Here is a 22891-nt window from a genome sequence, read left to right on the forward strand (position 1 = left end):
CTAATCAAATTAAATATAGTAATATAATTATATGCAAATTATATAAGATAATTAAAAATATATACATAATTTTTATTGATAATTTTCATATTTAAAATGTTAATTTTAGTAATTTTATATTTTATTTTAAACTAAAAGTTATGATTAAATTTTTATTAAATTAAATAAAACATAAATTTTACATTTTTGTTAACAAATATGTGTGCTAATGCTCAAATATGTGTGCTAATGTTTAGTTATTTATAATACCATATATTGCTAATTGTTATTATTTTATAATATAAAAGTATTATAATTATCAATTTAATATGTTTACTAATTATTAAATAGTAAAAGAAAAATAGGCTACTTAAAAATTGAAATATCTATGTATTGTATTAAAACTGATATTTAACTATATAAAGTAAAATTCATAAAATATTGTAAAAGATAAATAAATTTATGGAATTTTGGAATAAACTAAAAACCGATAATATATAAATCCGTACAAAATCAAAGTATATATAATTTTAATATGGTAGTTATTTTTTGTAAACCGAAATACCAGAAAATCGAAACCGGCCTGATATTCGGATTGAACAACTTAATCACAACGCTTAGTTTTGTTGTGTTTCTAATCCAAAATTCGGTTGAAAATTTATTTTTACAGTGTAAGCTGATTCCAAATTGGAGATGAAATTAATTAAGGGACTAAAATCTTAAACCCTTACAAGATTAAGTTAATTTTAATTTGGATTAAGTTTAGCTAGTATGGGCTGAACATAATCTCAGCCCAAATAAAAGTCCACTAGCCTATCATAGATCTTGCGACAATACGGTGTCGTTTAGAGGTCTTATCCCCTTGAAATTATCGTCAAAGTGTCCGAGCGGAACAGGCAGTCTCTCTTGCTGTCTGCAATTCGCAATGGCTTCCTTCACAACATCTTCTTCTTCCTTGCTTCTCCCCAAGACCCTACTTCCCTCAAGCCACCTGGCACGTTTCCCTACACTCTCCTCCAGCATCCGCCTCACCGAAAAAAGGAATCCTCTGCCCCGGAGCATCATCTCCGCCGCCGGGTCTCGGCGTCGGGTGGCGATGGTCAAGGCTGCGACGGTGGATTCGGATTACTCGTCGAGAAGGAGCAGCAGCAACGAGCAGAGGGAGACGATAATGCTTCCAGGGTGCGACTACAATCACTGGCTGATAGTGATGGAGTTCCCCAAGGATCCAGCGCCAACGAGGGAGCAGATGATTGATACTTACCTCAACACTCTTGCTACTGTTCTTGGAAGGTTCGTCTCTTCTCTTCTCACGTAAAGGCTTAAGCTTTTTATTGTTTGCTGCTTTGAATTTTGATTTTCTTTGAAGGTTTAGGTTGAATTATATTATAGTTTGTTATGAATATTTTAAGTTCAAAGTTTCAGTCTTGCTTGTTTATTAATAATCTATTGAGTTGTGCGAAGAGATTGAACGAACATGCTTGTGAACTTTGATAATACTGAATACTAGGGTCGTGCTGCTTCTGTTACCAATTAGTGTACTTTTGTGTATAACTTCCAGCTAAACTAAATTTTCTCGTGGTGTACTTATTTGAGTGTACTTGTGTCTATTTGCCAGTATGGAAGAGGCAAAGAAGAATATGTATGCATTCAGTACTACCACCTATACTGGATTCCAATGCACCATCGACGAAGAAACATCTGAGAAGTTCAAGGGTGAGTGAGTTTACTGATTAATAATGGAAAGCTTTTTGATTTTCTTACTGAAAGTGTATGTTTATAATCCCCTTCAAGACACTTGACTACCTCCGTCTTCAATTTTTTTTTTTACAGGTTTGCCAGGAGTTCTCTGGGTTTTGCCTGACTCCTACATAGATGTCAAGAACAAGGACTATGGAGGTAGCTCTATTTAAGCCCTGATTACTAAATTTACAATGTCTTTAAGATCTCACTCACTCACTCACTTGTATCCCTTGTTTTAGGCGACAAGTACATCAATGGAGAGATTATCCCCTGCACATACCCAACATACCAACCAAAGCAGCGCAATAACTCCAAGTATCAAAGTAAGAGGTACGAGAGAAAAAGAGACGGCCCACCACCTCCTGAGCAGCAGAGGAAACCAAGACAAGCGCCACCACCAGCCGCTTCTGATTCCTCTTGAACGTCAAAGCCCTTTTGTACTAGGAGCGTGCGAGATTTTGATTGATTGATTTGGTTAGTAGTCCCTCCTAGCTTATTCAAACCGGATGTAAAATCGTCGTTTGGAACAATATATAAGACATGCCATGTGGTTTAGTTTCCTGTTCTGTCCGGTTAACTTGTAGCAAGGTATTCAAATCATCAATATTTGTTAGGTTGGAATCTCTCTCCACCACTAGTTTTCACACATTTTCTTTATGCTAATTCCAGACAAAGACAAGAAACCATCTACATCAGTGTCGTCCCCACCTTATCAACACATCACATGGAATAATACACTGCATTGACTTAACACCAAACGTTTCAGATCCCTTTAATCAATGCTCCACCCAATCTTTTTCTTTCACCAACAGCAGAGCAAGAGAGAGTTTCAAGATTATCCTCGAAGCTCTCAAATCCTCCAAGATGGCCAATTACTATGAGCATTACCAGATCCCATACGATTCCAATCAGGTTAACAATCTCTACGATCATAACTATTATGATAGCAATCAGCAGCAGCAGTTTGGTTCCTATCCAATGAGTTATAATAGTGGTTATGATCCAATGAGTTATAATAGTGGTTATGATAACTGGAATGGATCATCTGAGTATGAGACAACCTCTGCAGCATCTGTTGCTTACTCTGTTTCCACCATGTCTGAGCCCAAACATTTGTTCTATGATCCGAATGTCTACACGACCTACGAGTCTCCTCCTCAGTTCAATATCTACCGCAATGTTCAAGGAGGCTTCAATGAGCCGGAATTCGAGGAGTATGATCCAACACCGTACGGTGGTGGCTACGATATCGTTGCAACTTACGGGAAACCTCTTCCTCCATCGGTGAAAATATGTTACCCTTCTTCTTCTTCAACCGCTGCTCAGGCAAACCCTCCTTCTCCTCCAGAGGTTATAGCTCCAGTTCCCTTAGGAGTTTATGATGGTGGTGAGAAGAAAGTTGTTAAGAAACGTGTAACCTTCTCTGAACCGTTAGAGGAAGCTAGACCATTGGAAGCCACTAAAGAAGATCTTCATCAAGAAGAAGAGGAAGATGATGAAGAATGGGAAGAAGAAGAAGAAGATGAGGATGAAGAGGAAGATAGTTTAAGCTATGAAACTACTACTAAACCTGAAAGTGTGGAAACAGGTGAAGTGAAAGCTGTGTATGTTCCGTCTGGTTACGGGTTAGAAGCGACGGATATGTGCGAGGTGATATTCGGAGGCTACTTCCCTTGCGTCTTACGTAACAAAAGACGCCAGGAGGAGGAGCAAAACCGTGCGGCCCAAGTTTCATGCTGGGATAGCAACGATTCTGATCCGTGGAAGATGACTTGTGACTATCTTTTCGGGGATTCGTATCCGTATGGTTATGAGAATAGGCTCGAGAGAAGTCAGTTCGAGACATCTTCTTATGGTTACCAGAGGTATTATTAACCGGGAGCTATAGATTCAGAAGAAGAGCACCATTTTTTTATCTATCTTATTAAAACAGAAACATTCGGTTGGACCTAACATTTATTTTGTAAGTTTTTAAATTAAATACACATTTATACTTTATAGTTAAACATACATTAAGTCACTAATGTTCTTTTCTTTATACTACTGTCTATGTTTCCAAATAATATACTTATTTCTTTATACTACTATCAATGTTTCCAAACAATATATTTATTATACTACTATCAATGTTTCCAAATAATACAATAATTAATCTTAGTTATTTTATATCTATCATTTTCTCTTTAAAATTTTGTAGAAATGTCATAATTTCATAAATTGCAAAATAGCGAACTTTAAAATTTCGATTATAAGATTACAAATTATGAAACTATTACAATTTAAATCCAATTAGATTACATATCGGTCATCCATCAGTTCAATCGGTTAGTTTCGGGTTTTAGTGATTTTTTAATATGAATATTTTAAAAACATAAATTGAATTGTCAGATCTCCAGATTAACCGGTATAATCACAATCGGGTTGAATTTAAAAATACTGATTTAAATACAAAAATATTTTAAATACACACTCTTTAAAAATAACCAAAATATTTGTTAAATTATTAGTAAAATTTTTCATCGTAAAATATTCCGCGCTTAGCGCGGATCAAAATCTAGTGTTAATTAATAATGAAGCTGATTTGTTTAGCATGTAACGTATATGCTTGCATGCTCTTTCTTTTCATGGTTGGTCAACAAATAAATGTTATATAAACTTATAATAAAACATGGTATGTGGTTTAGACATGTCAAATTTGGTATCTGATGTTAGTGTATGGATCATGTGGTGTCGTGGTTCTCGTCCATTGGTCATAATTTTAGATCTTTCAATTTTCCCTACCCAGCTTCAAAAACCGAATAAGTTGAAGAATTTCGATAAAAAACCGAACCAAACCGGATCCAACCACATTTTACTCGGGACGACGTCGTTTGGAGAAGTCTTTCAAACCCAGTCATTGTCTCAAAAGCCCTTTTGTGTTCTTCTTCTTCCTTCGCCTATTAAAAAGGAAAGCGTGAAGTGAAGCAGTAAACCCTAAAACTCCCAAGCTGAGAAAAAAAGAGAGGTTTCAGTGCTTAGCTCAAGATGATCATCCCTGTTCGCTGCTTTACCTGTGGAAAGGTTAGGCTTTTTTGTTCAACTTACTTAATCTACATTCGACAATCAAAAGATCTCTGCGCTCTCTTAGATGATATGAGTATTTCGATGATATGAGTATTTCATTGGATTGAATACGTTACGGGTCGATTAGATAAAAGAAAAAACGTTTAGAGAGATAAAAAGTTTCGAGCTTTGCTAAAGCTTTCACTCTCTATGATTTTTGTTTATTTATTAGGTGATTGGAAACAAGTGGGATGCCTATCTTGATCTTCTCCAGCTTGACTACACTGAAGGGTAAGCTACCTACTTGATTCTTACTTCATACTTTTGTGGTGAATTTGAGAGTAATTATTCCAGATTTCGTTACTGAGTCTGTCTGTTATGTGGGGGGGGGAAAGCATAATGACTGCAAGTATGGGATTAGTTAACACCACTTCTCTAATTGATAAAACAAAACCAATCAAAGAGATTTGTTGTTGAATTGCTTTAGCTTCGATATCTTCATAATGTTACTGGAAGAGACTATGTTCTGCTTAGTGTAATAATCTCTATGCGCCCGCCCCACCTAGTTTTGTTATTTAGTACCTATTGGTTGCCACTCACTTGGTTAGTTGAGGAAATAAATCAATGAAGGGTTAATTGTTATTGGAAGAAACTATTACACCTATCTTGTTATGTGATTAGTTAACACCGTCGCTGTTGGTGGAGAAACAAATAACTGAAGTCTTTTAAGACTTTAGTGAATGATGTGCTTTTGCAGGGATGCACTTGATGCGCTCAACTTGGTGAGATACTGCTGCAGGCGTATGCTTATGACTCACGTTGATCTTATTGAGAAGCTTCTCAACTATAACAGTACTACAGTCTTCTAACTCTCCCAATGTTTCTTTTGAGCCCTCTTTTTGTTGTTGTCATTATGGATTTTTATACTCACTCGCATACTATTTATGTTCTTTGCAGCTCTGGAAAAATCAGACAACAGTTGAAAAAGAGAGGATGCAAATCTGTTGAAAGAGTGTTGTTACTCGTCAGAGGGCTATATATTATGGAATATGTATGAATCTCTTGTGTGTTTGGTGTAGAAAATTAAATCAATCTGAATCATGTTGGTTTTAGACTACGTCAGGGATTTTGTCATATGCATGTCGGGTGTCTCTACGTGTTATGATTTTCTGAGCTGAAAGATTTGTACTTCTAAGTAATTCGTCTTTCTTTAGTTCTTCTCGTATATTCATGATTTTCTATTTTCTTCCGAGTTCTTAGTATACTTGTCAGTTGGAACTAAAAGAGAAAGAAGGCGATTGGATTTACGAGTTCAAAAACAATAAGGTGAAAAATGATACTCTTCAAGTTAAGTGACAACTATATAACAATAATAGTCTTCAATGAAGACACTTCATCCTCCTCATAGTGTTTCTCATATGGATGAGAATTACTGCTCAGGCAGTCCTCTTCCCTCAATACTCATTCTAATTAAATCTTTAAACCTTTTGCTCATGCACCCCAGAACCACCACCGGCCACGGCAAACCCAGAGTCTCGGGCTACAAGGGTCGGGCTACAAGGGCAGAGTGAAGTTTGGGAGTGAGGGGAAATCCACAAAGATAGTGGATACCATGGTTTCTTCCCGGAGTGCAGCAGGGACAGAGGTTTGACCATGTCCTGCTTCTGTTACTCCGGGCAAAATTCATGATAACCACCATTTTTGTGGATTCCCTCCTCGCTCCACCGTCCTTCCTCATCAAAGCCATGCAATTGCTTTGCTGCTTGAAGCTCAGCTGAATATATAATGAAACTGATGAGGTTCTTCTTCTAGACACGACGTGATAAAGATCTACGTTTGTTTGAAAGATGACAATACGTTTAAGATGCATTCAAAAGGAGATTTGAACATTCATGAATTGATTTCCTCCGATAAATTTGATAATTATTTTCGTGGAATTTAAAGATTTACGTTTGTTTGAAAAGATAACGTACTCTACTTGTAGCGAGCAGTGTTGTGTTCATGTTTGTGCCAAAATTTTCAAATATTTCTACTAGTGGTTATAAAAAAAGATGTATAACCAAAGAAGAAAGACACAAATGTTGGGTTATGTAATCCAACCCCATTCTTAAAGGGAAACCATATCACATTCAAATCTCCCACATACCATTCCCACAAAGTAGTATACCATGAGATGTGCTCGAGAACTTAAAAGACCCAATTAGTCGGAAACTAAAACCAATCCGAATAAAGAACAAACGAACAATGTCTCTCAGTAGCCATTGATATGCTTTGGTTTCGTTGTTGTCGATCCTACCAACCGAGAGAATGGTTGCTGCGTTTGGTTGTTGCGGCTCATGTTAAAACTGTTGCTTCCTGTTCCGGATTTAGGGTCAGAGTAGGCTTGAGCTAGCTCAAGAGGAGAGGCTGCTTTCCCGGGACGGTGCCCTGTTCCGTCTGGTGACTCCGGTTTCTGTGGAACTGGTTTTCGCCATGTCTCTGGTGATGGATGCCTCGTCTTCTCCTGAGCCTGCGGTTGCTGCTGTCTTGTGCTCTTGACATCATTATTATCACGCCAGTTTCGCCTCTGGGTTTCGGATCTGGTGGCAATGTCGCTTACACTTCTCACGTCCTTTTGGTCGAATTTCCTCGTTCTCAGGTCACGAGGAGAACTCACTGGTCTTTGGACTGCGTGCTCTAGAACTGGAACTGGAACCCTTTCGATGGGATTGAGGACAGTCCTTTAGAACAAAAACATAATCAAAAAGTTAAGAACTAAATAGTTGATCTCAGTGGACCCCTAAAGTGTTGGATCCTAGAAAGTCTAGACAGAGTGCAAGAGGCTAAAGGAAACCGAATCTACCTTTCTAACTGTTGCTCCAATTTGTGATGCTCAGTCTCATCAATGCCTCGCTCCTTCAACACCTAGTACCCAAATAGAGAGGCTAAGTTCAAGTTGCAAAGCTAGATGACTTTACATAGCCATGTAAATCAATTTGATGACAGAACAAAAGGGAGACTGTTAACAAGATGAAACAAAAACAGCACTCACCAGCTCTCGTGGTCGGGCACCGCCAAAAACTGCGTTTCTGCACCAGGAACCAGAAAACGTAAGAATGTTTGACACACAAATATATACTTATCGCCAAGGAGGCAGTCTAGTTAATAACCAAGAGAAGCGAATGTCAGAAAGAAAAAAGAAAGCTAGCGCAAACAACTATGAATGGAATCCAATGTTACCATATTCTGCTATCTGGACGTCTGAGGATAGTTTGACACAAAGCCAATATAAGCAGTTCTTTCATTTGAATAAATATCAAAACATATAACGACACAGAGCCTAATCATTTCCGTATTCGCCACCAGCCAGTACAAATTTTGAGAAATTAAGCATTTTTTTGCATCACAATACCAATCTCCACAAGCTCCAAATGATATAACTGAGTTGAGTGTATAAATAAGTACCACCATAACTTGAAAATATTTTTGAACATACTTACCTCTCCTTTTCAGTCTTAACTTCTGGCTTCTCAAGCAACTGTGCCACAGGCTTCAGATTCAACTTGGGGCGCTCAACCGGTTTGTTAGGAATCTCATCTGCAGACAACCCAGGTTTTGAAACGCTCATATTCTTCTGTGTCGCATAACCAGTTTCACGTTGAATAAGATTTGAAGCCCCATTTTCCTGCAGATATAGAGTTGAGCCATCAGAATTCAGAACACAGTTTACCAAGAAAGAAAAAAACTGAAACCAAAAGAAATAGCTCAGAAACTTATATATCTCAGTACCAGTTTTCCATCATTCACAGGTTTCTCAACGCTTTCAAGAGGTTTTGTCCGTGGTAGCAGGTTCAGCTTAGGTCGTTCCACAACTTCAGAAGGTGCAGTTGGTTGCACAGAATGTCCAGCAGGCCTAACGTCAGAATAATTTGGATGTGGTACACCTTTCACTTCCTTAGCGTCCAAAAAAGTTGCCCCAGGGAGTTTCTCATACTCACGAGCCAAATTTCTCCCACCCTGGATCCCGTCTTCACCGACCAGGCCACGTGTACCATCCCCTTGATTAACCACATGGCTATTATTACCCTTGTAACCCCTGCTCTCCATCTCCGAATGCTTAACAACATCAAAACCCATCTGAGAAGGAACCAAAAGCTTAGTCTGCCACCTCCCTGAAGACACTTGCTCAAGCGCACTCGAATGAACCAAACTAGAAACAGGCGGCTGCTGCGTGTTCCAAGAAGACTGTCCCCCCTCATTGCTACCCGCCGCCACCACCGCTACAGGTACCTCCTTCCTCCCAGCCCAAACATTAGACTGAGTTCCCGAGCTCTCACCAGACCAACCACCACTAGCTCCTCTCCCAGGTAAAACCGATTCAGCTCTCACCTCCAATCGGCTGTTAGCGACGCGGAAAACATCATCACTAACCATCCTACGAGGAGCAGAGTGACCGTCCAGAGGCTTCCGCTCATCCTCGCTGAAGTTACGTCCGATATTCGCCGTGTGAGGAAGAAAGAGTGATTTATCATCGAAGTTTCTGATAGTATGAGACGAGTTGGGCCTCGTTCTCTGATCAGGCCGGCCCATAGAAGCTCCTCCCCAAGGCGCTCTATTATCAACGAAAGGTCTATCCGTAGTACTAGTCTTCGGAACCCTAAAAAAATCAATCAGAAATAATAAATCACACACGCGTCTCGTCCAATACGAAGAATAGACCTAAAAACAATCATGATTCGTGTAGATCTGATCTCTTCATAAAATTAATAATGGTTCGATTTATTTGACTTACACTCCAGGAGCGGAAGGGAGAGGGAGATCAGATGGTATGGAGCCGCCATGGAAGTCCTTGAGCGTCATGGTGCTACCTGCTGCTTTCTTCTTCGACATCGTTACCCCCAAGCTTTTTTTTTACTCTCTCTCTGTCGTATATTCGATTGTTGTTCTTATCTTCTCCGATTGAGATTTGAGTTTTTCTGCCGCCGGAGAGACGGGAAGAAGAAGACGAACAGCACCCTCTCTCTCTCTCTCGAAGGTTTCGTCTGGTTCAGCTTCGGATTCTCTCCTCTTCCTCTCGGATTTATTATATAGTATTGGAAACCTTTATTCCTCGATGAACGGTGAAATGTTTTTTCTAATGCCAAAGACCGAAATGACGAAACTGTCCCTATAACGTTTGATTACGTGGCAGGCATTTCTAGATTCGGTTAGATGACGCGGAACTCCTAACCGGAACCAAACTCCAAACCGAAGAAATAAGACTAGTGCACATTCAATCAAATACTTTTGAATGAAATCAACAATTGATTCGCTTTATGAAGTAACAAATCATTATAAAAGGTTTTAAAATTCTTGACAATTCAAAGTATAGAACGGTCATGTATTTCTGAAAGATCCCATGATCTAATGAAATTGATGATCTTTAGCAGACAAGGTATGCCAAACATCTCTGTCTCTCTTGGAAAACATAACTTGAGTTTTGAATCTCTATGTTGACCCACTCCATTTACTTGAGCTGAGATGTGGCCCTAGGAACTTGAAAGACACAACAACATGTTGGTGAGCAAGACATAGCCCATGTTGGTGACAAACTTGGGTTTGGCAACGAGGTAGAGTTGCAATAAAAAGAAAAATTATACAAAAGAACCAAAAGAATAAAATTTTGATTTATGAGGTGTTGTTGTTTCGAGGCTTGAAGACTATAACAAAGCAAGGTAACAGAGCTTTAGTACTCAATAGATAAAGCTCGTCAAGCCTAGAGTTTGGCCCTACTTTCAACGCCAATGAATCGAACTCAGAAAAACCATTAGGATCTTCAAACTTCTTCATAGGTTTATGAACCCTCCCTGCGATCACTCTACACAGCACAACAGCTTTCAATCCACCACCACCTCTGTTTCCTCCAGGTTCCGTTTCGATGCATTCAAGAGCTGTAGAGCAAGTCGATGCTGTGAGCACTCCTTTAATCCCATCTGGTCTAGTTTTAGAAGCGAACCCGTGTCTTAGAATCTGACAAACTCCACATTGATCCGAGAAACATAGGTTCGAAGAGCTGCTCAAACCGAGGGAGCAAGAGAGAGTTTTGCCGTGGAACCCAAGAAACTCGTTCCCATCAGCCACGCAGCGAGAGTGTTTCTTCGAAAGCTTGGTTGCTCTGATTTTCACGAGTTCTCTGTAGTTCTCAAACTCTGCGACGACTCTCTGCAGGTTCTGGACTTTTAGAATCGCTGAAATGTTGTTCCCTCTCGTTTTTGCAAGCTTGTGAGAGTAGTAGCCTCTGTTGCAGATTAACTCTACAGTTGTTCTTGAGAAGTCTCCTTCTAAGAGTCTAGTGACTACAAAAAAAGAAAAAACAAATCAAATTTTCCTCAAGGCATTGACCAAACATTGTTGGAGATAGAGAAGTAATTAGAGTTCTTATCTTACCACAGTGATTAGAAAGGTAATGAGTCTCAAACGCATTAAGATCTCTGACTCTCTGGCGACAAATTCTACAAGAGAGAGCTCCTAAACCACATATGTCAGAGCCAATGACATCAAACCTCTCAGAAGAATAACGACCGGAGAGCAAATCAGAAGAAGATGCTCCCGCGCCACTGCCCTCAAATCTCATTGTTGTGTTTACAAACTTGGCGCTCTCAAGAGATCGTGAGCTGCGGAAGCTTTGATTCTGCATAGCTCCCTCATCTCCGTAAGTGACAAACTCATTCCTCAGATTCGACATTGATCTTGTGCGACCGGATGGATCCTTCATCTCCTGGATTAGGTTCTTTCCTGGATAAACAGCGTCACTTGGTTTCTGAGCGTTGCAGCAGCTAACAGACTTCTTGAGATAAAGCCAAACTCCATGCATGTTTTTGTTCAAGATCCGTCTTTAGATTTCACAAGATGAGATGTGAACTATATAAAAGATTCTATTAATTTTGAACACGTCTCTGTCTGTGTCTCTTCCGGCTTGACAATATCCGCACAAACTGTTTCCAAAACGAGATTGAAGACTTCCATAAGTATAAGATATCACACCATAGAAGAAACCAAGAAGAAAAACGTTTTCAGAAACCAATAAATTCACAGCTAATATTTAACGTTTATAGGGTTATTAAGCTGGTCAGATCTTTTCCAATTAGTCAGTTACAACCTGGAAAAATATATTGATATGTTAGCATATGTGATTACAGAAAGAAAGATATGGTAATCACACCTTTTTTCACTTCTCTTCACGTTCCAAACAGAGCATAAGGCCACATGCTGCCTCTATCGATCTTTGACTTTTTTCTTGAAGTAAAAAGTCAAACATGTGATCAACCTCTAATTTCAATCTGAATGTTCATATCTTTTATAAAAAAAAAGGTTTATCTAATACACACTAGTTTACAAGAAAAGCATCTGAAAGTAATATCATTTTATATATATATAAAGGAATGAAACTTTACTTGATTGGTGAGACCAAAAAAACGAATCTCTCTGTTGTCTTGTAGTAAGAGGGGAGGCTTAGGAAAGTAATCTCATTCTTTCCTCGTCCTTCAAACTTTCAAAACAACAATGGAAATAAATAGAGTAATCAAGAATAATAAGTATTGGGACTTATGAATAAGAAAGAGATGGAAAGCGAACTTGGCTTCTTGGTTTCTGTTCTGATCATATGCGCAGACATTACAGCTACAGTCCTCGGGATAGAAGCTGAGATTGCTCAGAGCAAGGTTTGAATCTTTACACCGACAGTACATCCGAGTTTATTTTCGTTTCTTGTGTTTGATGTTTCTCCCATATATGCTAAACAGCAGCAGCCTCATCATGCTCATCAACAACATTCAAGACATACTAGATGTGGAAGAAAGCCAAGCTCTGGAGCTTTTGCTGAGGGAGTAGCTGCGATGGTGCTTCTGTCTATCGTCCATGTCACAGCCAATGTGCTTGGTGGCTGCACTTACATTCGCTCTAAGCAAGATTTCACGCGAGCGACTGCCAACAAGATACTCGCAGTAGCTCTCCTTGTTCTCTCCTGGTAATAATGCAAACGATGAAATCCAAATCTCAAACACAAATCTTAGACACTGTTTTTTGACATACCTTTTTTGTATTAGGATGTTCTTTGCTGTCAGCTACTCGACGCTGATGTTAGCAACATTGGCCAATTCGAGATCAAATAGATTCTGCAGCTTGCCTCATCGTTGGTTCTTTCTTGTTGGAGGCATATTTTGTTTTGGACATGGACTGGTGACTTCAGGATATTATGTTTCAGCCATTGCTGCAAAGAAAGAAGACAGAGAGAATGTGCAACCAGCAAATACAAGCCGCGCATAACTTCCCCAAAGCTCAATGTCTTTTCGACGCAAGTATGTTTCGTGATTGTATCAAATTAACAACATAACACCTTCAATTGCTTCAATTTTTAGCTTAAAACTTGATTTCTGATATTAATAAATCCGCAAATATTCCAAAATGAACACTTCAAGAATCAATAAAAAGGACAAACCATAAAAACAGCAGAAACAAAAACATATGTCTTAAGGGTTTGGTTGAAATGATTCAGCCATCTTTGTTACAACCTCATGAATGAAACCGCTCTTCTGGGAATAGAGCTCGAGCTCCCTAAGCTGCAAGACTTTCCACTCCTCCTCGAATCTCTTCTTATCCTCTAAGGCAAGCCTACTCCAACCTTGCTGTGCAGTAATATCATCCACACCAAAACGCGCTACCGCCTTAACAAGAACAGACTTCTCAAACGCATCATCCACTTCCGCAACAACACCCAATGGAGAAGCTTCTCCTTTATTAGTAGTAACCACCTCGTCTTCACAGCTTTTACCATTGGGCGAAGAAGAAGAAACTAGCTCTTTCTTCTCGGGCTCGACTTTGGACTTACTGCTCTTCTTCGACTTCCCATTAGCTGAATCCAAAGCCACCTTCTCTGGCTCCTCCTCGACTTTCTTCGACTTACTGCTCTTCTTCGACTTCTTCCCATTGGACTTGACAGCAGAATCCAAAGCCACACCATCACCTCCCCAAAACAACTTGGACAAATCAAAGGCCTTTCGATCGTGAGGCTTAGAAAACGACACCTCCTCCCCGTTCTTCTCCTTACCAAGATTGTTCTCATACTTTGTCTTCAAACCCCAAAGCTTCTTCAAGAGTTGGGTTTTACTAACATCAAAGCTGATAGATTTCTTCACAGACAGATAAAACGCGTTCGTGTCATCATAAGGACTCGCACCAGTCTCGTCTCTGTAATCGATAAGCCCTTGCAAAGCAGCAATCTCATCTTCTTCGCTCCAGACGCGTTGGAAATAGGACTTCTTCGCCGACTCTTCTCCTGTACCTGTACCAGTCTTGGCCTTCTTGGCTTCAGCAGCTGCTCCTTCTGTCTCACTCAAAGAACGCTTCTTTGTAGAACACTTCGTCAAAGGTTTCACCTTTTTGTCGGAATCGTGATTCTTCTTCGCCGCCACCGCCACCGCTGAGTCCTTCGTTCCGGTGGTGAGGGATTTAACAGCGGAGGAGCTCTTTCTCTCGGTTAGAGAATCGGAATCGGTTTCTTCATCAGACCCGGATCCGGATCCGGATCCGGAATCGGAAGGTTGATGCTTCTTCTCCGGAGGAGCAGACTCTGGTTTCTTCAAGGATGACTCATCATCGTCAGTTTCTTCTTCCGAGGAAGAGTTTCCTGCCGCCTCCATCTCGTCGTTGTCTTCGTCGCTTGATGATGCATTCGGCGGATCTTCCAACGGATTGAAACGTTTCTTTGACATCTTTAGGGTTTTTGTCTTTGGGGGACTTTGAGAGGTCGAAACTGGTGTTTCCTTTTCACTACCACTACTCCCTCGCTTTATATATAAGATGTCTAATTCTTTTTTTTTTCCTTAAATTTTGCACTTTTACCTTAAACATATCTTATTATTGAATAGAGAGTCTCTTTATTTTTCGACTCCACTAATTTGATTTTTTACTTTTTCGAGATTTATTAGGATTTTTGTTTTGTTTATCTTTATTGTTATGATTTTCTTCTTTTTAAAACTAGCCATTTTTAGATATTTTTCTATATTTTCATCCAATATATGTTGGTAGAATTCAGAACAGTGTGATGGTTGAAAGATCTACATTGTTTCACTAATATATGGGGAAAAATAAAAGAGAAAGGAATCAACTCACGTTTAAAAACAAGATAATTGCTACAGACTAAACTAACTAAAGATAATTTGATGATATAAAAAAAAAAAAGTTGAAGACTTTTTATTAAAGAATGTGTAGATCTTGTTGTATTATATTCTTTGCTCCCACTATCATGTATCTAACTCAAATTGTATAACCCCAAAACCAGAACTGATATGCAAATTGCCAAACAAAAATCAGTTTAATATAAAGTGCTCATCAGTCCAAATATATTATATTGCAAAGTTTTTTTTTTTTGGTCAATTATATTGCAAAGTTATGGGACATAGCCGACTAAATAATCAATCAAATAACAGATGATACAATCAATGAGAAATGAAATGAAGAAGAAGAAAAAACGTACAAAATTATTACAGCAACCATTCCAACTTAATACATTTGAATGAAAGACCAAAATTTGAGCTTAAGCCCAAGGGCTAATGGAACACTCCCAAGGCATTTTAGGGAATCTCTCACGGTCCTGACAATAATCGTATACGACGAGGTTACGTTGCACCCACGCATAGTCCATCTTCTGTGTCTTTGACAAGTGCCATGCGTCGTACTGGTCCCACCAGTTCTCCGTTGTGGTAGAAACGCAAGCAGGGAACGGATCCTTCCAACGACAGCCTTCGACGGCGAAGTCCTTGTAGGAAGAGACGAATGGAGCTTTCTTCCAGTCTGTCTTCTCGAGACCACCACGTGTTGCCCAGTCGTCAGCGTTCCAGATGCTGGAGAACAAGTACATCGGCTTCTGGTTCGGGAAGAAATCGTTGTTCGGTACCTTATCGCTGTTCTTGTACACTCGAATCGGTACTCTATCCACGAAGAACCTGTGATTTGCATTGAGTTTAACCGGGTTACACTTTGTACCGAGCGTTAAAATTAGCTCTACATTGATCAATTCGGTTTGGTTTTGCTAAGTTTGAGGTTCCTAATTTCTATCAATAATATCCGGTTCGGTTTATCAAAACCGAGTGGTAGAGTAAGATGGGTGGCCTTACACGAGCTGGTGGTTATTCCAGAGAATGGAGTAGGTGTGGTAGTCCTTGGTCGGGTCGAACCAGAGAGTATGTCGCATCTCCCGATTCCCGGTTCCGTTCTTAAACACATTGGTCTGAATGATGTACGGCTCTCCGGTTCGGTTCCCTAGGAATTCAAAATCTATCTCGTCTCTCTCCGGTCCGGCTCCATTCTCCGAACACATCTAACGTCATAAAAAGAGAGAGAGAGAGTTAATTATACAAAATGAAAATTGATTATCTTTCCAAGACTGAAAACTAAAATAAAACAACGGCTCACGTAGTAAGCGGTAACGACGCCGGCTGAGTCGCCGCCGACAAGCTTTAGCTTCATACTGAACCATCCAAATCTGTACATATGCTTTGTCTGAAATCCACATCCTGTTCGAAGAAACTCAAATAAATGAATCTAGAGTTTAAGAACACGCGGCGCAACACTAATCTTTTAAACCGGAGATTCCTGGCTATTGGATTCGAACGTACCGGTATCGTTGTCTAAGGCCAGATTCCAGATCTGTCCATCGTCGGAAGTCGTGAAGTGATTTTCAGACCACATTATATTGAAATTTTCTTCGAACGACGGTGTCGGTGTTGCTGTGATTGAGGAAGACGCCATTAGAGCCGCCACGAAAAAGAACACAGCCGCCATGGAAGAACATCTCGTCTCCATTGTGTCGTCTCAGCTTCGAATTTTTCGAAGAGAGAGAGAGAGAGAGGGAGAACGTGATCTCACTTGGTTACGAGTTCCGTGAGTGAGAAGACGATGGAGCTTTATTGCTTTAATTTAAAGACCGGGAATTTTACTGTTCTGACCACTAAGAATTTTTATATTTGGGTTTGGACTTTGGATACGGTTTGTGGAAATATATTTTATTAGTAAAATGAATGCATAATCAAGAAAAGATTAGTTAAAAATTGAGGAAATTAACAGTGAACGCAATGATTACTGTAAAGTGGGAAACAGATGGAACTTTAAAACCCGGTTAAGCTTCTTCAACACCGACCGGTTTATTCACTAAGCTGAGTAGTGAGATTAGTCAATATTGATGAATCATGAGCTGGGGTGTTATGGGAATTATGGAAATTAACAAGAGAACATGGACAATATTGAACATGGAGAATCATTGGAGCGCCAGGCTGCCACCAAGTGGAAATGTTCATGTAAAAGCAAGAAGACAGAAAACATTATTTAATTCTTTGTTTTTTTTTGTCAACTATATGAATTTAATCCAACATATATGTTTTTTTTTTGACATCCATATATGTATATCTTGTGAACTAAATCCACTAGACATTATTTGCGAAGTGATTTGCCACATGTCTTCTCTACAATCGTTTTCACAAAAAAAATTGTGATGTGGCTATTAAGATTGATGACATGTCATATGGTTAAATATGACATGGACAATTACATTTAATGATGATATATTTTTGGAAATCTTTGTAGAATAAGCAATAACTCATATATTACATTTAATATGATTTATATTTTTGGTAAAACTTTGTAGAATATGGTAATAACTCATAAATTATCACTAAAATAAATATATTCAAATATGACATTTTGAATTTCGAAATATTATATAATTTTACTTTATAAATTATAAAATTTTATTATCTAAAAGTTTTTGAATTCTGAATTAAAAAAAATCGTAATATCATTAGTTTCTTTTAGATATCTACAAATTATGTAAATATTATTTAGTTTTAATTTTTGATACTATACAATTTTATATGATTTTTAGTAATTTTTATACAAGTGATTAATAACATTTAACCAAATGAAATAAATAATTTTTTATCTAAGATTTAACCTTATATATATACATATATATTCTTAAATATAATTAAAAAATAAAAATATTTTCTCTTAATTTTATCTTAATTATGATATTTATATTAATTATTGGTAAAAATAATAAAATATATAATATTAATAAATTACATTTTTAATATAAAATTTAAACTTTAAAAAAATTTCATCACACACATGGTGTAGGAAAACACCAAGATTAATAATTGTGACATGACTACTAAAATTGATGACATGTTTTAAAGATTAATATGACATGGAAAATTATATTTAAAGATTAGTATGACATGAAACTCATATATTATATTTATTGTCGATTTATATTTTGGACTTTTTAAAAATATGGTAAAAACTCATAAATCATCATTAAACAAATATATTCAATATGGCATTTCAAATTTCCAAATATCATTTAAAATTAAAATATTTCAAAAATATATTACTTAATTTTAGAAAATTATAAAAAGAAATAAATCATAAAATCAAATTAAATCGTAAAATCATTAGTTTCTTATATATATATATATATATCTACAGATTTTATAAATATTTTTTAATTTAATTTTTGACAATTATGCAATTTTCCATATTTATTTAATATATTTTAATTAAAATAAATAAATAGAAAAATCTACCTAAGATTATAATTTTAAATATATACATGCACATTCTTAAATATAATTCAAAATAAACTAAATTTTTTTATCTTAATTTTAATGTTCAGTTAAATCAAATTTGTATTAAAATTTTTGATAAGAAAATAAAATTTATAATATTAATAAAATAATTAGACATTTTTCTATAAGATAATAATATTTCTAGAATATAAAAGATTGATTATACATAAACGAAATTTATTTGTATTTTTCTTCATATTTTTCCAAAACATAAAAACAGAAAATATCTATCAAATTTCAAAATATAGACTTATATATTTTTAATAAAAACATATATAAATTATACATAAATATATTTATGAACCTAAGGTAAGCTAAAAAATGTAATTAGCAAAAATTAATATTTTAGTCTAATTAATAACCAAAACATTATGATTAAAAATTTATATAGCCCAATATACCAAATCCAAGTAATGAAATCAATCAAAATATGAACAATCAACCAATTATTATGACGTATCTATTTACACATATATTTATTTACGTGAATAAATTTCAATATTTTACAAGTTATGTTTATTAATGAATATCTGATTTACTTTTTCTATTTTTATAAGATAAAATATATCAAATTATACAAAATTTTATGAAATATATTTACAAATATAAGAAGATAAACTGAATTACCTACTAATACGATAATTTTAACCTAATGAGACAAATCATCATTAATTTTGAGTCTATATACAACTCAAAAAAAAGGTTGAAATAATACAAAATATCATACTTAAAACATAAAGATATTAATACAATTTTTTATACATACAAATAAAAGATTACTTAAAACATACTCCCTCTGTTTTTTAAAGATGTATGTCTTGGTGTTTTCACACATATTAAGAAAACACATTAACTATACATCATTTTTTAGAAATTATCAAATTCCAATGCATTTTAACCAATAAGTCTTTCAATAAATTCAATCAATTTTATTGAAATTTGCAATATTTGTATAGGAAACATAAAAATACATCTTTAAAAACAATTTTATTTTTTTTAAAACATCTATCTTTAAAAAACAGAGGGAGTATAAACAAACAAAATAAAGTATTTATTTGTAAATATTTATTTCCGTGCATGAGCACGGGAGAATCACCTAGTTCTAAATAAACACCTAGGGATTTTAATTTTTTAAGTTTAACCGTAGTGAAATAATACTCCCCTATTCGATTTAATAGAATATATTTGAAGTTTGACAAAATTACATGTAAACATATACATACTTCGAATATCTAAACTATATGTTCTGGAATTAAATATGCAAATACGCTTCGGACCATAATATTATTTCAAACAAAGGAGGTTGCCTCTCATCTTTTTGGTAAGGCAGAGACAAAGCACGTGAAACAAGCACGTTACGATGAAAAGAAATCGAATAAATAATACACATCGATTTACTACTTATTTGGTTGTCAAAGATTAGTAAAATTGGACTGTCTCTCCCATTATCCAGTATTCTATACAACTTAACATATATATAATAAATGTTTTCTATGGATATGAATGTTATAGATCTAGACAGGCAGAATGCAGTTTACAAATAATAATATAAACATATGGAACTCTACCTTCTTGCTCTAGACTAGATATGTCTACAGTACAACAGACTATAAAGATGATAATACACAACAGTATACTAATGATGTAAAAGATAATTTTGTTTAGCAGTTTATATTTTTTTGTAACAGATTGTTTAACAGTTATATTATATTTTCATTTTAACAAACATGCATGGTGTAGTCACTAGTAAGTAGTGAAAGCAATCTCAACCCAAAAATAAGTTAGAACTCATGAGTCAAATGAAATAGAATACACAAAGAGAAATTGTGCGAGAATAAAAGAAACGAAAATCAATTAGAACAACCAATATAAAAAGGATTGTAGATTGACGATGAAAATGGAAAAGATGAGAGCTGCACTCACGGATTTCATTAGAACAGAGAAAGACATCTATACCTACATGAGTTATAAGAACTTCTAAATTTCTAATGGATCAGTTTTGGTTTTTTTTTAGGCTTTCAATATATAACTCTCTAAAATTTATACGTAATTTACTTTTGTGGGAATTTATTTATTTGAATCTCCATTAGGTATGAAATTACTTTGTTTTTTAATAATGATCTGTGTATGAATTTTTTTTTTTGCTACAAATGGGGTTCTCCTATGCTTCATCTTATATAACGAATATATATGATGTATCGTTTCGTATGTCGATAATAGAGAACACATGATTAACTATCATTACACGTAAAGTCATGATGCTTGCACAAAGACAGTTTGGCCGAGTGGTCTAAGGCGCCAGATTTAGGCTCTGGTCCGCAAGGGCGTGGGTTCAATCTCACAGCTGTCAGTATATTTTTTCCAAGATTGATGCGAAACTTGATCCACAAGAAAGTCTTTCAAGAGTAGGAAAGATTATCTCTTTACTCTTTTCTTCGATCTCTGCTTGCAAATTAAGCATCTTTTTGCCCCCTACACGTTGATTCCTTAAGATAGCTCATGTGTTTTTTCCTTTTTGAAGATAGCTCTTGTTTTAAGATGTGTTTTAGGCACCACAGTCCACAGAACTCTGGACGAGCACTGTGTATATGTATGAAACTAGGATATATACGATATGACCCTGCGTATATATTTCTTGTTGGAATTTTTTAGCTGATGGAAATTAAAATGTTTTTTTTTGGGTCTCAGTTCTTCATTATCTAATTGTTTTTAAAATAGCGAATGCTCACGGAAAAATGAACACGTATGAGGCCATGATTATCTTTTGAATCTTGACCATCCCCTTCTGCTCAAAATCCTTCCTTGTCTCCCAAGAAACCATTTCTTCCTCAATCTTTATATCTGATAAATATAGTTTCCACGTACAAAACAAAATGATGAAGAGTCGGAGCAGAAACTTAGCCACCCTGAGTTTGATGATATTGACAATTACGGTTTTGTCATGGACGAAGATTGTGGCTGGACAAGAAGCACTATTAGGAAAGAAAGTATTGCCGTTGTGCCACAGAGAATGTATGCCAATATGCATGAAAGTGACCGAAGCTACGCAAGAGATTTGTGTTGGTGCATGCCAAGCGGGTTGTGTCCAGCTTCAAGGTAGAGGCACCGGACTTTCAGCCACCGATCAAGGAGTTGATATGGTCATTGCTTAGAAAAGTATTTACCATCTTTATCACTGGAAATTGTATTTGATATGTTAATTCATATGTAGAGTACTTTTTTTATATTACTTTTTAAAATTATTTTAGTTAAAACTGTGATTTCGAATATAATAGATCAATTGATTCTTATTTTGAATATAAAGTTGTTAAAGTTCATTATTTTAAACCGTTTTAAATAAACTAAGCTCAAAATATTCTGATTAGTATTTTACTTGCAACTTACATTTCCAACGTGCCCTACTGAGAATACTTCCAAGCCAATAAGACTCCATCATTGTGTAATCAATAATTGCTACACTATCCTCAGAATTTGTGGTCATACCAACATGAACACCTTAAAGGGGAAGAAGCTGTTCTTCATATCCACCTACGGATTCTTGATGATGTTCTTGCCTCTACAAGTTTCTTATTCAAGTGACACAATATTAACAAAATCAGTCTCTTTCAGGATTTGAGACCATTGTCTCGAGGAATGGGGTCTTCGAACTCTGTCTCTTCTCACCAGGTATTTCTAGTTTGTTCTACTTAGGCATATGGTACAAGCAAATTGTTCCAAAGACTATAGTTTGGGTGGCAAATCAAGAATCTCCTGTCCAAAGATAACTTTTGTCAACTTAAGTTTATCACTTGGAAGCTTAGTTTCTGTATGATAATTATACTGAGCTTCCAATTTGGTGGAGCGCCAGTATTGATTCTAACAGCAGCGCAGATGTTCAAGCTGTTCTGCTTGATAGTGGTAATCTTATCCTTAGAGATGGACCTACTTCATCTGCCGCCGTGTTGTGGCAGAGTTTTGATTATCCCTCGGATACTTGGCTTCCTGGTGCTAAAATCCGGTGGAACACTACTAGCAAATTTATCACTAGTTGGAACACCTTGGAAGATCCATCACCGGGACGCTACTCTCTCCAGGTTGACCCTATTACAAGGAAGTCTCTCATCATACTTTTAAATGAAACTAAATCATATTGGTCTAGTGGTGCATGGGATGATCGACGTAGAATCTTCAAGAAGTTACAGCCCGTAACCTGAGCTTTGAATTCAACCTGAATGAGTCATACGTCACCTATTCAGTACGTTACCAAAAATCCATTTCGTTTGGTTATGGATGTTTCTGGACAGTTAACGGCCTATAACTGGCTTGAGAAGCACCAGATGTGGGATGCGTCATGGTCGGCTCCAGATCATAAATGTGAGGTTTATGGTTACTGTGGTTCGTTCGGAATCTGTTATGAGAATTCGTCTTGCAATGTGCTCCTACTTTTTAGACCAGCATATATTGAGGGCACATACATATACTCAAATGACTCATCTGCTGGTTGCGTG

General features: G+C 36.6%; 9 protein-coding genes across 12 annotated transcripts; 5 read left to right on the forward strand and 4 right to left on the reverse strand.

The window, feature by feature from the left end:
• The first annotated feature begins 850 nt into the window (after window positions 1-850).
• On the forward strand, window positions 851-2343 carry LOC108834449 (multiple organellar RNA editing factor 9, chloroplastic). Its single transcript, XM_018607785.2, has 4 exons — window positions 851-1272; window positions 1598-1695; window positions 1813-1878; window positions 1962-2343. Exons 1-4 carry the CDS (start codon window positions 905-907, stop codon window positions 2141-2143), a joined length of 714 nt encoding a protein of 237 aa, XP_018463287.1. The 5' UTR covers window positions 851-904; the 3' UTR covers window positions 2144-2343.
• Window positions 2173-4646, forward strand: LOC130494469 (uncharacterized). Its single transcript, XM_057006553.1, has 3 exons — window positions 2173-2310; window positions 2392-3587; window positions 4508-4646. Exons 1-3 carry the CDS (start codon window positions 2263-2265, stop codon window positions 4527-4529), a joined length of 1266 nt encoding a protein of 421 aa, XP_056862533.1. The 5' UTR covers window positions 2173-2262; the 3' UTR covers window positions 4530-4646.
• Window positions 4646-5977, forward strand: LOC130510190 (DNA-directed RNA polymerases I, II, and III subunit RPABC5). Its single transcript, XM_057006596.1, has 4 exons — window positions 4646-4782; window positions 4997-5055; window positions 5522-5616; window positions 5722-5977. The coding sequence occupies exons 1-4, from the start codon at window positions 4747-4749 to the stop codon at window positions 5745-5747; spliced, it is 216 nt and encodes a 71-aa protein (XP_056862576.1). The 5' UTR covers window positions 4646-4746; the 3' UTR covers window positions 5748-5977.
• An 858-nt stretch (window positions 5978-6835) lies between these two features.
• Window positions 6836-9846, reverse strand: LOC108834448 (uncharacterized). 2 transcript variants are annotated; one of them, XM_018607783.2, is made up of 6 exons: window positions 9536-9846; window positions 8533-9400; window positions 8244-8428; window positions 7796-7832; window positions 7607-7668; window positions 6836-7484 (listed from the first exon to the last, which is right to left on the reverse strand). In XM_018607783.2, the coding sequence occupies exons 1-6, from the start codon at window positions 9631-9633 to the stop codon at window positions 7016-7018; spliced, it is 1719 nt and encodes a 572-aa protein (XP_018463285.1). In that variant the 5' UTR covers window positions 9634-9846; the 3' UTR covers window positions 6836-7015. The 2 variants fall into 2 exon arrangements, with proteins under 2 accessions (XP_018463285.1, XP_056862528.1); XM_057006548.1 differs by having other exon boundaries at window positions 9532-9584.
• A 481-nt stretch (window positions 9847-10327) lies between these two features.
• On the reverse strand, window positions 10328-12402 carry LOC108836612 (uncharacterized). Of its 2 annotated transcripts, XM_057006568.1 has the most exons (4): window positions 12358-12402; window positions 12177-12271; window positions 11170-12018; window positions 10328-11078 (listed from the first exon to the last, which is right to left on the reverse strand). In XM_057006568.1, the coding sequence occupies exons 3-4, from the start codon at window positions 11594-11596 to the stop codon at window positions 10411-10413; spliced, it is 1095 nt and encodes a 364-aa protein (XP_056862548.1). In that variant the 5' UTR covers window positions 11597-12018; window positions 12177-12271; window positions 12358-12402; the 3' UTR covers window positions 10328-10410. The 2 variants fall into 2 exon arrangements, with proteins under 2 accessions (XP_056862548.1, XP_056862553.1); XM_057006573.1 differs by lacking the exons at window positions 12177-12271; window positions 12358-12402 and having other exon boundaries at window positions 11170-12161.
• On the forward strand, window positions 12268-13123 carry LOC130510185 (protein DESIGUAL 3-like). Of its 2 annotated transcripts, none has more exons than XM_057006586.1 (3): window positions 12268-12443; window positions 12525-12748; window positions 12828-13123. In XM_057006586.1, exons 1-3 carry the CDS (start codon window positions 12330-12332, stop codon window positions 13045-13047), a joined length of 558 nt encoding a protein of 185 aa, XP_056862566.1. In that variant the 5' UTR covers window positions 12268-12329; the 3' UTR covers window positions 13048-13123. The 2 variants fall into 2 exon arrangements, with proteins under 2 accessions (XP_056862566.1, XP_056862568.1); XM_057006588.1 differs by having other exon boundaries at window positions 12528-12748.
• Window positions 13124-13178: 55 nt separating this feature from the next.
• LOC130510170 (probable transcription factor At1g11510) lies at window positions 13179-14560 on the reverse strand. The gene has a single exon (XM_057006563.1). The coding sequence runs from the start codon at window positions 14490-14492 to the stop codon at window positions 13251-13253; it is 1242 nt and encodes a 413-aa protein (XP_056862543.1). The 5' UTR covers window positions 14493-14560; the 3' UTR covers window positions 13179-13250.
• Window positions 14561-15175: 615 nt separating this feature from the next.
• Window positions 15176-16706, reverse strand: LOC130510180 (probable xyloglucan endotransglucosylase/hydrolase protein 8). Its single transcript, XM_057006574.1, has 4 exons — window positions 16398-16706; window positions 16195-16295; window positions 15897-16099; window positions 15176-15725 (listed from the first exon to the last, which is right to left on the reverse strand). The coding sequence occupies exons 1-4, from the start codon at window positions 16582-16584 to the stop codon at window positions 15317-15319; spliced, it is 900 nt and encodes a 299-aa protein (XP_056862554.1). The 5' UTR covers window positions 16585-16706; the 3' UTR covers window positions 15176-15316.
• A 4574-nt stretch (window positions 16707-21280) lies between these two features.
• LOC108860200 (uncharacterized) lies at window positions 21281-21556 on the forward strand. The gene has a single exon (XM_018634107.2). The coding sequence runs from the start codon at window positions 21281-21283 to the stop codon at window positions 21554-21556; it is 276 nt and encodes a 91-aa protein (XP_018489609.1).
• The last annotated feature ends 1335 nt before the right edge of the window (window positions 21557-22891 follow it).

Source organism: Raphanus sativus, chromosome 1 (assembly GCF_000801105.2).
Source record: "Raphanus sativus cultivar WK10039 chromosome 1, ASM80110v3, whole genome shotgun sequence".
Lineage (NCBI taxonomy): Eukaryota > Viridiplantae > Streptophyta > Magnoliopsida > Brassicales > Brassicaceae > Raphanus > Raphanus sativus.